The sequence below is a fragment of the Manis javanica genome, chromosome 5 (assembly GCF_040802235.1).
Source record: "Manis javanica isolate MJ-LG chromosome 5, MJ_LKY, whole genome shotgun sequence".
Taxonomy (NCBI): domain Eukaryota; kingdom Metazoa; phylum Chordata; class Mammalia; order Pholidota; family Manidae; genus Manis; species Manis javanica.
The window spans coordinates 78,817,403-78,831,115 of record NC_133160.1 but is presented as its reverse complement, the minus strand read 5'-3'; the positions used below and the strand labels follow the sequence as shown (position 1 = coordinate 78,831,115).

At 33.0% G+C, this 13,713-nt stretch overlaps 1 protein-coding gene across 35 annotated transcripts in view; it reads right to left on the bottom strand.

Moving 5' to 3' along the window:
* CAMK2D (calcium/calmodulin dependent protein kinase II delta) overlaps positions 1–13,713 on the bottom strand; it is a 308,632-nt gene that overhangs the window by 292,197 nt on the left and 2,722 nt on the right. For all 35 annotated transcript variants that reach the window (XM_073237126.1, XM_073237125.1, XM_037001121.2 and 32 more), the window contains one exon: positions 13,174–13,268. In XM_073237126.1, the coding sequence (XP_073093227.1) occupies positions 13,174–13,268 (95 nt within the window). Of the gene's footprint in view, positions 1–13,173; positions 13,269–13,713 lie in introns of those variants that run through there.

Sequence of the window (13,713 nt, the reverse complement as noted above, 5' to 3'; positions counted from 1 at the left end):
TTCACTCCTTGCTCCTTAAGTCCCTCTGCTATTTCAGCTGGGTAATACTGCCTCCTCTATTCCCTGGTCCGGAAGGGAATATGATGTGCTTTATGAAACAGCTGCAACATGCCACTTGAGGAAGGCAGGCCTTATAGCTCTGGGCACCAGAATCCTTGAATGTCCCTTACCTACAGCCCAGAAGTACTATGGAACTTCATTAGGGAATGTCTATAGATTCTTGAACCAAGATACTAACTAAGCATTAGTGTTGAGTTACAAGAATTTTTCAGAAGACTTATTTCACCCTTATTTTTTTTTCTTCAAAGTTTGTTATAGAAAGTCTGCGTAAAACATTTAGATGCAGGGTGGAGGAGTCCTCTCAGGGCTAAGTGCTATTTTTAAAACTGACCTTGTATGTATGTATGTATGTGCGTGTGTGTGTGTGTGTGTGTGTGTGTGTGTGTGTGTGTGCGCACGCTCACTGTATACTTCTAACACTGGTGTTTCTAAATTTGGACTTATTCAATTTGGATTATTCTAGAACATACACCTTCAAGAATGTATCTGAAAAAAAAAATGATCCTTTAGCCATCCTATTCATACCTTAGGGGCTCCTCCTTACATGTCACTGGCAGATTACAGACACTGTGATTATCAGCACTAAATGGAGGATACAGTGCTACAGGTAATCCCGTAATTGGTTTTCTCTCAATATAAATTATATTTTTTTCTTTCAGGGTTAAGATTAACAATTAAACTATCTTCTCATTTTCTTGAACCTAAAGATGCACAGGAAGCAGGGGTTGAAGTCAACCCAAAGGTTTTTTCCCCAAAAATAATTTCCGAATCGCATAAATATTACAGAAAAGTAGGCCTCAGTTCTATTTACAGGAGCCAAATTGTTCTCTTTGACACATTTTTCTTTTCTCTCTCCAATTCCACTACAATGAAAAATGGCCTGAAATCACACCTACCCTCAGGAATAGGAGTGGACTTTGACCCTGAAATTCTGCTTGCAATATGAAATTAGAATTTTTCACAACCTGCTTTCTAATGATTATACCAACCTTAAGTCACTGCTTTTAAAGTCAATGGAAGGTGTTCTGCTCTACAAAGTTCCAACCTCTACTCCAGAAAATGCTACTATATATTACATATATCGAATAAAATATTTCCCTTTAAATTATGTTATACAGTCTTTAAGATGAATAAAACTAGGGAGCTATTACAACTTTTTTTTTTGTAGCTGCTACAATCCTTTCAAAAATGGGAAACACTGCATGGCTGAGCCTAGCTAGGGTGGTTGAATATTTAAGCCAAAGATGTCTAAGTAAATAAGAAATTTTTCCATTACCCAGGCAATAGGAATAAATGACTATTTTCTAAATACCACTTTGTGAAAATTATAAATCATATCACAGAATTAATCTGAATCTAATTTTGAGCTTTTCTTTAAAATTTTTTTGAAAAGCAAAAGTTAGGCATAATGTATACAAATCCTACTGCTAAAAGTTCAAGGCCCCTAAATGTGTATTCATTAATGATAAAGTGATGTAGTTTAGGAGTCATTTATTCATCGACTTATTCAGTAAGTTATCTGTGAAGGGTGGCAGGTACTATCTAGACACTGGGAATTCAGGCAGTAAATAACGTCAACACCATTTTTAGACATCTTACTTTTGGATTTGAATAGAAACCTACTTTTCCTGAAACATTCATTAATCCACGATTACATCTACACAGACTACAGTAGCTCTGTAGCTGTATTTCAGTTACCCACAGCCAACCATAGTCTGAAAACAGATGATCCTCCTTCTGATGTTTGGTCAGAAGGTCAACAGTAGCCTAAAGCTACATCACAGTGCCCACATCATTCACCTCATTTCATCTCATCATGTAGGCATTTTATCATCTTACATATCATCACAAGAACTGTGAGTACAGAACAAGAAGGTTGTCTGACAGACAGAGACCACTTCACATAGTTTTTATTAGAGTATTTGGTATAATTGTGCTATTTTATTATTGTTGTTGTTGTCTTATAAATTGCACCCAATTTATAAATGAAACTTTGACAGGTATGTATATATAGAAAAAAAAGCATAGATTTCCTCAACTTACAATAGGGTTACATTCTGATAAACCCAACATAAACTGAAAATATTGTACATCATAACTGTGTTGAACACAGCTAACCTACCAAATATCACAGCTTTGCCATGCCTACCTTAAACATACTAGAACACTTACATTAACTTACAGTTGGGCAAAATCATTAAAACAAAGCCTGTATTATAATAAAGTATTGAATATCTCCTACAATTTATTGAATACTGTATGTGAAAGTGAAAAGGTACAGAATAGCTGAGCATACCCATTTAGCCTTGTCATTCTGTGGCTGTGGCTCAGGCGCTGCCCAGCATCATGAGAGAGGATCACACTGCATATTGTTAGTCCAGGAAAAGGTCAAAGTCAAAGTCTGAAGACAGTTTCCACCGAATGCCTATCGCTTTCACACCATCATAAAATCTTAAGTTGAAGCATCATAAGTCAGGGAGCATATGTATACAAAGATTTTGGTACTATCCATAGTTTCAGGCATGCCCTGGGGATCTTGTAACATATTCCCTACAGATTGGAGAGACTACTGTACCCAGCTTTTTTTTATAAACACAAATGGATTTCCGTAAGGCACTTTTACAATATTGGTTGACTCAAAAAAAATCTTTTAATTACCCTCCTGTCCTTTACCTTATACTTAGTCACTTAATTTTTTTTTTTTGTATTGTCCCAAAGCTAAAGAAAGTATGAGGTTGATAAGAAGTTGTTATTTCTCTCTTATCAGCTGATGATCCCTAATGACTCAGGGCTATAAAATCCCATAATCCCCTTATTTAATACCCTCCAGTACATATTGCTGCATTTAATGATTTACTGGAAGGAAAACTTTCCACCTCAAAAAAAACTTTCATCAGTTTTTGTATGCTTTCTTGAAACTGCATGGTAAGTCAATCACTCCCAGTTAAAAGATACTTACCTATTTTCAAGTTCACTCTTTTTTGGTACTTCTGATTTCCTTTCTTCTCACTATATTTTTTAAATAATACCCTATTAATTTTTATCTTTTCTACCCATCTTTAAATTCAAAAATGGTTAATTTCAAAACCCAGTTCAGATGCCAACTCCTTTAAGAAGTCTTCCCTTAACTTTCAGCAACCCAACAGTTACCTCCTCGTGTCTCAGAATGAGTACACACTTCCATTGTGATATTTATCAACCTGTATGGTAATCTACTTGCCTCCACATCTATTTCACCTTGAGATAAAGGACCTTATCTTTGTAACCTTTGTTTATCTTGCACCTAGCAGAGGGTCTCAAACAAGGTAAGTAAACTGAAATTTAGAATCATGCTCCCCAGAATTGATTCAGCTAGCATACTTAAATGTCATTGGTAGAAATGTCTGAAACTTGCTCAGTGCAATCTGGCAATTTATCAAGACTTTTGATCCTATTCAATCCTCTAACCCATTAATTGTCCTTAACAAATATTTCCTTTAAAAAATCAGAAATATGGAAAAGTTTTACAAAACAAATGGTAACTATTATATCAATCATCATAGCAAAAGGCAAAATTTTTTTAAAAACTAGCAATACTAAAATAAACTGGTGTTTTTCTCAATGAAGTATAATTAAGTTACTATGAATCCAAAGAATTTATAGAAACATAGGGAAATTTTTAATTTTAAGCAAAAAAGCCAGATACAAAATTGCATATTTTAGTCCTGTGTCCTGCCAAATTAAAAACAAAACAAATTGTTAACAATGATTAGGGGAATTGAACTATGAATATGTTGTCTTCTTTCTTTTTTCTGTATTTCCCCAAATTCTGTAATTAGAATATATATTTTTATGATACAATTTTTAATGTATTTATACAAGTTGGTAATCTTGTTAATTAAGTTATTTCAGAGGCATGTCCAAAGTGTACAATATTCTCTGTACCTAATGTATAGAATCCTTAATATAAAGCATATACAATTTACTTTATTAAAATAATAAAAGATTCATCATGGATAGTTTCTACAAAAGGCCAAAATATTCAGCTGAACTAGATTCACAAATCACTTTTGCCACCATGATTAAAGTCTTTCTGCTACCATCTAAAAATGTGATTGGAATGCTTTTATGAAAATATAGCATATTCTATATATATACATATGTATATATGTACACACACACTATAAAGTTTTAGAATTGTAAAATACCTGATTTCCTATAAAATATCACACAATAAAAGTTCCTCTTGAGGAGAGAACACAAATAAGTGCTTTAAAACACACATTCTGTTTCAAGGGCCTTCCAATACTGAAACAGGTCCACCTTCAGACCGTTTGACCAAGTTTTGAATTGACAGACAAAACTGTTATAACAGTTGACCTCCAATTGCCTTTACTGAAGAATCAAATAATCTCTATAAGCAAGTATCAGCCATTATTTGTATACCTAAAACTCTAAAAAGTATAACCAAAATGCTTTTAAAAATGAACTTCGTTAAAAAAAATAAGTGAAAAAGCACCTCTGGAGAATGTATACAAATTAAAAAACCCAAACGTTGAAAAATAATTTAATGATCACATGAGTCTAGCATTACTGAAGCAGTACTGATGGACACAGACCATAAAAATGTGATCCCTTATTACTGAGCCACTTTACACTTCATGGTAAAACAAAATAAGAACAAAACAGTAAGAAATTTGCATGTAAGAGAAGTAAGAAATTTGCTCAAAAATTTACTGAGTTATACACAAGTCATTCCAAGAAAGCATAATTTCTCATCCGGGAACTAATGAAATAATTTGTGAATCAGAAATTAATTCATAAAGTTGGTGTTTTCCATGCTCACTTTTCATTTATTTTATTTGTCATGGATCTTTGTTAAGCATGTGTCAGTTTCAGGAGACAAAATCTTATTTGCTCACTCATTCACCTGTCCACTCATTCAACAAACATTTACAAGTATCTGCTCTATTGTAATTACTGCGTCGGGCACAGATTCGAAGTTTAAGAATGTCCACAAGATGCTTTAAAGTATTGACATATGTAACAGCAATATAAGGGGAGAAATGTGATAAGCCCCTTAAGAAACATGAAAAAGCTACTCAAAGGATGAGAAAAAAAAATACTTCTGGCTACAGAAGGGAAGCAAGGGTGGAGAAGAGACAGCTTCCTGGAGGATGCAGCACCTGAACAGTGTCTTAAAGGAGAAAGGATTTCAACAGCATTAGGTGTATTCATTCCCCTTAGAGGGATGAGCTGGAACTTTTTCCCTCCTTAGAACATGCTGCTTACTGTTCCTGGACAACCATTTCTCCATTCTCTACTAGGCTTACTTAATTTGTCCTTCAAAACAAAATCACACACATAGATCTCTTCAGAAAATCTGTGACACCAATCCTCTCTAGCCCACATCGACATGAAGGCCTGTTACAGCCCTCAAAAACTATACTGTACTGGCCAGGCTGTCGACCACATTAATAGACCATGAAAAACTTGAAGGCAGAATCTCTTTCACCTCTGTATCCCTACAATTTATCAAGATGCCCAGCACAGTGGGTAGTAAAAGGTCTAAAGATGAACTGAATAAATGAATAAAAAAATGTGTCAGTTGTCAGCTGGAAAACCTGTTTAGCAAGCTATTTAAAAGTTGAAGCAAGAAGAAAAGGAAGCTCAAGTGAGAATAGTTTTAAAAAAGGTTAAATTGAGATGGGTTAAGCATGGTTGAAACACTGGGGAAAATATGGCACCATTGACAGAGGGGAAAATTTGCTGAGTACACTGGGGACATGCAGAGTTTAGACCTGGATTACTAATGAATACACTTCAGTAGAAATTCAAGTTATCCAGAACTTAAGTCTCCAAAAATCACTAGAGTATTTCCTCACCAAAACATCAAAATTTAAACACTAATGTCAGAATGTGGCATGTATTCATTCTGTCACTTCTCTGTGACAGAATAAAAATCTGATTTTCACTATTTATCTTTCATAAGATAGTTTTATATAACTTACTCTTGCTTTATTTCAATGTATATACATCCTTATTAATGAAATTTCTTCAAAAAGTCATGAGGAAAACAATTTCCCATTACTAAAAAAATTTCAAATTTAAGCCTTCCATACCCTTAAAGGACAGAGTAGAATTATTCTAATAAATGAGAACTAATGCTATCCAATGAATTTATACAAATACAACACAGATAAAATGAAATACAATTTACCTAGATCATGAGGGTAAATTTTCATTGGTAAATGACTGGTCAACTGAGACCAACTAGGATTAAAAAGCCCCAGAGTATGGGAAAATAAAAAATTTTCTCTCCTAAAAAAGTTAGGGGTTGTGATTCACTCTGGGTGGAAGTCAAGGGATGGGAATCAGCAAGGAGTCCAATAACTTCAAAAGTATTAGGTAGTATTCTGGGTGAGTAGAGGTCTATTGGATGTTTGATTACTGTTTTATAATTAAATATGTGATTTTTTTCCATATATCAAATTTATGTAATAAAAAATGTTTAATCCCTATGTGAACTAAAAAAGTAGAGAATCTTAGGTAGAACAATTAACTGTACACAAATATACATGACACTATGATCTGTATATCTTCATGCTAATTTTTGTGCCTAAGAACTATTTTTCTAACAAATATAAAGCTCAAGTTTTAACCCTGATAGTTTTATTTTTTCTTTTAGTTGCCACATTTTGCTAAATTATGGAGCTTGCCAGAACATTTCATTCTTTTGTAATTATTTTCTTACCATTTTAAGTTTTTCACTACATTGTTTTCCTTCCAGAAAAACAGCACAAAGGGGATATCAACTTCTATTTGATTTTGTTACTGAAGCAATTAAAACACTCTTCTCTCAACAATTGAAACTGTAAACATATTTTCCCAAAGAAATACACAATTCTATACACTACACTGCAAACACAGACATGTGTAAGACATAGTCTTTTTAAATGAGGACCCTAAGTTTAGTGGGGAGATCAGTCAAGCACATACAGATAAGTACAGAAAGCTTAAGGTAAGTTCTAACAATGATTAAAGGGATGTGATAGTGGAAAGAGCTAGCCTTTAGAGCTAGAAAAAACTGGCTTGAAATTCTAATTATACCGCTTACTAATATTGAGGCTCTTAGTAACTCAGAGCCTCAGTTTTCTCTATTTAAACTGGAGATAATATTTTCGACCTGTGAGGCTGCAGTGTGAATTAAATAAAACAAAGTGTTTTGTAAATATACACCCATCCTTCAGAAGGTCCTTGTTAAATAATGGCTGTTATTATTATTATTGATTTTGGTAATAATAAGCAAAGTTCTAAGAAGTTAAAAGGAGACTGTAGTACCAGAAAAGGGGTTCACCTAACTAAAAAAATTAATGATGTTGTTGTTCTGTGGCTGTGTATAATTACAATGATAGTTAAGACATTTAAAAATCAAAGCCCAACAACAAAGCTTTCCTCTCTCTCCTCCAAATCTACCAGTTTCCTCAACCTAGAGTAAAAGTGAGGTTATGGCAGTTGAAAGTCTATAAATTCACCTTAAGAAGTACTGTTATATCTACCTTAATTGGAATCATAGGACTTTTGTCATCTAAAATATTTTCTACTACATTTAAATGTTTATTCTAAAAATAACTTTATGCTGATAGTTGTAACAAATTTACCATATGAATAAAATAACATTTTCATTACAATCAGATATTAAACTATTTGAACAGTCTCTCCAAATTGTTTTTGTAGTCTTTGGTACTTGAACCCCACTGCACTATGTTTTGAAAGTTTAAATCCATAGTATATAAAAGCCTTCTATCTCCCCAAACAGAAATAATCTTTCCCTTCTTTAAAAATTCACAGCACTTTATTCGACTTATAGCACCCTGTATGTCTTCTATGATGTCTTCTGTTTGTCTATTTGCATAGCTTTATTTTTCCTAATACTCTGCCCATTGTAATCATTCAATATTTATTAAATAAAAACATAAAATGAGGTCACAAATTTGAATGCTTAGTAATCTATAAAGTAGTATGAAATACACGTTGTTGTAAAGGTATTATATTTTAGAGTAAAAGTATTGCAAAGATACCATTTAATGTATCCCAGTACAGTTTCCTAAATTATACTAAAATTAAAAGCTGTAACTCAGCCTCCTATGTAAATTAATTGCCAATAATTTATAAAAACACTGTATACACTATTTCTAATAAATGGAGAGGGACAGATGTACAAAAATATACCAACCCAGTCCTGGAGACACTAGGAGTAGGACTGCCTCAGTATCAGCCCAAGGAAAAGACTTAAAAATTAAAATTCTAATTAACAGAAGAAGTTAAATGCCCAAGAAAATCCTAGTATGTGCTTTTTAGTAATTCATGATGGTCAACATTAAGAAAAACCATAGAAATTTACAACTAAATTTTAATTTTTACATTGTGTTGATTCATTATTTCAATGGAAATAAAAAGTATTAACCTAATTATATAAACATTCAAGGTTCTCAGGATATTCAGTTCCTATTGCATGATCAGTCAGGTAGAGATTGACACTAGTTATTAATATCACAGTATGGTACCTGACAACCACATTCTTTATTAAGTTCATCTTATTTAATGATGCTGGAATACATAAAGAATTTTTATTATCTCTGGAAACATAGAAATGCATTTTTTATTTTTATCTAACTAGTTTTAAACATCAATAATATTCTCATTCACTGAAAGAGAAAAATAAATGTCTGATATCAAAGCCCATGTGAGAATGTAAACATAGCTAAACACTACTAAATGACACTAAATTATAAGGATGGTAAGTGCCACGTGGGGGCCCAGTGATTGAAAAGTTGTAGAGAACATGTACAAAAATAAAAATGATTTAATAATTTTTCTTAAAAAATTGTTTGAGCCAACAAACTTTTAAAATAGTAATTTGCCTAATTAGTTCCAACTGCCAAATCAATAATGTATGATCAGAACAATTTGATTCATCTATATTCTCTCAGTTCTATTTCCAACTCAAGTAACCATGAAGCTAAGAAATTACAGTAATTTCTTCACTACTCAGATGCCAAAAAGAAGACAAAAAGTAGCAAAAGTTAGTTATTGACATCCCATTATAATATAAAAGACTACTTAGGGACATACATGCAACATGGGACTTAATAGTGGAGACCTAATTTTGTGTTCATGGTCAAGCAGTTCTACAAAGTCCTGATTCATGTTCTAATATCAATAATTTAGGAATTAACTAGCAAAATCAAAGAATACCAAAATGACTTTATTGCATTATACCTCAAGTTTTACAGAAATAAAAAAATCAAACACTTTCTTTAGCAATGAATCAGAGATAAAATATACTTGTAATAGCATATATTATTTCACGCTGTTACTGTAATTTGTTATATTTTACAAAAACAGTGACTTGTGGCATATCAGATTGTGTAACAATTTCAAACAGAAAATACACAGGGAGAAGTCACTACTACCATAATACAATCTGTTACCAGGGAGAGGCTTTGAAATGCAAAATACATCACACGTACTATTTCTGAAGATACCTGCCATCAAAACCATCAGTACACTGGATTCGGAACTGTAGTCACAGCCCTTCATGGACTTTACATATCCTGACAATACCTTATAGTTATAAACAGGTCAAAATAGACAAAATATCAAAACAGCAGAGTAAATTAGCATTTGTTAATTACTAACCTGTTTGGCATCAAAATGATATAAAATCTAATCCTCATGGTAAAAATATGAGATAAAAATTCTATTGTCACTATCCACCACTTACTAAGCTTGACTTCTATCTATAAAAAACTTTAAGACAGAAATTACCTATAAAAATCAGATGTTTGAAATGTTTATACACTATTTTAAAAACAAGCCAAATCATATACGTATATACTTATCTAAACAGTATCGTATAATGAATGCTCTGAGAATGCACATGTTAAAGCAAAAGGAAAGATATTTTTCAACAGACTCTGAGTCTCCCAAATACGGTGTCTGTGACTAACAGCTGAGAGGAAATGCAACTGAAACTGTCTGCTGGAAATCCATTAAAATCTAGACACAGAAAAATGCAAGGGTGACAGTATAGTTGAATATACAAGTTTGTGCAAGAATGTAGCCAAATTTTTGGCAATTCCCTCATGGCCTCAGATGCACTGACAATGGTCTATTTTAGTCCTAATGTTAGATTTAAAGAACATCATCTGAGTTGGAGGACCTGCCTGGTTTTTAAAACAAATAGGCTTAAAACTTGGCTTTATAAAAGCATGGTATTTCAAATAATACAAAAATTTGCACAAAATATTATGCTTCACAAAATCTGTCAAATGCAGCAAAAAAGAAAAAATAAAAGTATATTAGAAAAAATCAGCATGTTATTTTGCATTTCATTCTGTATTTTCCTTTAAACATATTGAACTTAGTTCTGCAAAGGTAGATTTTTAGGATCATATTCTGAAAAGGAACTTTTTAAAGAATTCATATTTTAAAGCATATGCTCTTAATTCACTACTTTACAGATTACTGTGTAACCAATATTTGCTTTTTCTTAGGAATATTTAATAGGTATTGAACTCTGTAAAACAAACCATTTAATAGCCACATTGGATCCTAGTCACTCTGTACTGAGCCTCTTCTATGTCCTCAATGTTGTGGAATGTTATATTAAAAAATTAGAGCATATTTTTCCTATAAGTTTATAACTTAATATTGGTATTAAACAAATATAGAAATTGGAGGCATGCATATTCTATAACTAGCTTTAATTGAAATATAAAATAAATTTAACATTTTAAAGGAAAAGTACTGTAATATTTCACAGGTGAGCAGTAATAAGTAAAACTGCTGCAGCAATTTTGTGATTTAAAAAGTGACTCACACAAAATTCACTGAATCCTCAAAAAAATCCATGATACCCTACGGGAATTCTTCCCCCATTTTATTAACAAAGAACTGGTAACCGAACCAAATTTACACAATAGTAGAGCCAAGATTCAGATTGGATTCTCGCGGCTAAATCAAGGCTGCCACTGGATTTACAATTTCACATTCTTTGATATGTGATCTCATTTGATCCTTACAATAATCTAATGAGATGATAATGGCAGCTAATGTTCGCAGAATGTACATTATGTAGCAGGAGCTGTTTCATCCTATATTAATTCATTCCTCAAAAACCCTATGAAAGGGTTATATTATTACCCCATTTTACTGATTAGAAAACAGAGGCTCACAAAAATACATAAACTGCTATGATTACACAGCTTATAGGTAGGGTAATCAGAATTTAAACCCAGGGCATCTAGTTCCAGCACCAGCTTCTTTTAACACCTCACTCTTCAGCAGATTAAGAAACTTGCCCAAAGTCACAAGGAAAGAAAATTTCAGGAGAACAAGAATCATGTCTTCTAATTCCCACGCTAACTACTTTCCCTACATGTGACTGGAGTAATTAGAATCATTAAATCCAGAAGGGGCAAGGCAGCTTTGGGTGTAAATTGCTCTTTAAAGTGGAGTGTGAGCACATGAGGAACACTGGCAGCCAGAAGGAATCCCATCAGGCTAGACAAGACTTAACTTCCATAGATTGGAGGCAGAAGAAAGTAAAATAGATTGTGAGCAGACACAAGTACACTTGCCATTCTGATGTAGGGAGTATGAATTGGGGCAGATGAAGAGGTATGACTCTAAGGAAATAAGTGAAAGTGAAGCAGAAAAACGGATTCATTTTGAGAGAAAATTTGAAGTCACTGAAAGTTTTTGGACAGGTGTTGTTAATACCACCAAAAGAACAGATACCCTCACTCTTCCCAAAATGTACCTAGCACCCAGGAAGAAATCATGTAAGCACTGACAGAATTGTGCCTACATGCCTTCATTTTTTTTTTAAACTAAAATGTCACTTACAGTTCAGCAATTTTCTTTTCTCTGTTAGAAACCTGCCTAAAGAGTAGAGAAGAGGAGAAGGTGGCCATAACTAAGCATAACATGTTTCTTTTTTGTTCTCCTGCCATGACTCTATAGTACTGGTTACTTCGGCATATAGTTTTTCCCTGGAATCATGTTAAAATCAGTTGAAGGACATGACAACAAAATCCCATTCAAGTAACAAACTGAAAGCCAAGCTCAACCCAAACTACATTTTAAAAGAGGGAATTTGCAAATAGAGGGGAAAAAAAAAATGCCCGAGACCAAACACAGCGATACCAGGATGCTAGAAAGCAGCGCTTTTTAGAAGACATATTAGACGAGGAATACTAATCCTAATGGAATATCTTTTCCCATTACTTAAAATAAACCAGGTCACTGAAATGGGCTTACACCATGGCATTTTGTTCATTTTAATTTCATTAAACCATGAATTCCCAGGGAAATATCTTAGACACGTGTTCACAATAATTGGAATGCCTAACACAACTACTTTTGCATGAGGTCAACAACAACAAAAAGAATGCAATGAGACCACTCCAAGTTTTTTGCTTATGTTAACAGCTATTTTATGAGTATGAATTATCTCTGTGGCTATAAAGCCTGTGTAAAATACATTACATGAGTCTGTGAGAAGCCTTAATGCTGAAGAAGTAAAGATCTGAACTGCACATAGAAACATCAAAGTCAAGTTGAACTTCCTAGAATATAGCAATCATAAAGTTTTCCTCCCAAAGCAATTACTGTTAAATAAACCTTCATGAATTAAGTTCAAGTGTAACTACAAGTGAAATATATGATTCAACTGAGCTGTGACCTATTCTTCCTCTCAAAAGTAGAGAATAATGACAGTTGTGAGACTTACATTTTTCCATTCCAGGGATTTTCTGAAAGTTATTTCACAGTAGAGCTAAAGGCAAAATGCACTTACTGATATTAATTTGTTTTAAAATATAAGTTATTTATGCTATTTATTCTATAAAAGATAGAATTTTAATAATTTATTAAATGATTATATTTCTTTATTTTTAAACTGTACAGACCAAGAGGTATTCAGGAAGGAAATAATTATATATATGCACATACTATATCTAAGTCTACAATTTGATTATAGCTATATGATATATTAACACACAGCAGAATCACCAATCAACATGACAAACACAAGATTAACATATATATGTGGTTGAAAATACCCACCCCGAGCAGAAAGCTTTTTGGTGTTGATAATTTTGGCAGCGTATTCTTGTCCAGTAGGGATTTTCATACATCTTCTCACCACTGAGAAAGCCCCCCTGAAAACCAATAATTAGCATGAGATCAATATAATCAGCTCTGATATTCTATTAAAAATACAACAATCTGAGCATTTTTATTGAATTTAGGGCATTGTCAAGTATCAGTGCACTAGAGAAAAAATGAATTTTTGGAAATCCGGACCTCCTTCAATATTGAAAAATAGAAGTTACATTTTTATTTAACCGGGAACACACATTATTAATCAACAAAATGAAAGGAACTGCCAATTATGATGGCTCTTGTTTACACATGAAATTTGAAAACATTTTACAATTCACACACAGCACCAAATGCTCTGAGAAAAAAACTGCAAAGAGCAGAGCTGAAGAGGAGCAGCAAAAATCTGCTGTTTATCATGGTAGGAAAATAAAATTAATGTGGCTCCACAAAAGTAAATATGGCGATTAGTTTTCCTTAAAATATAAATCTTGGGTCCATTTG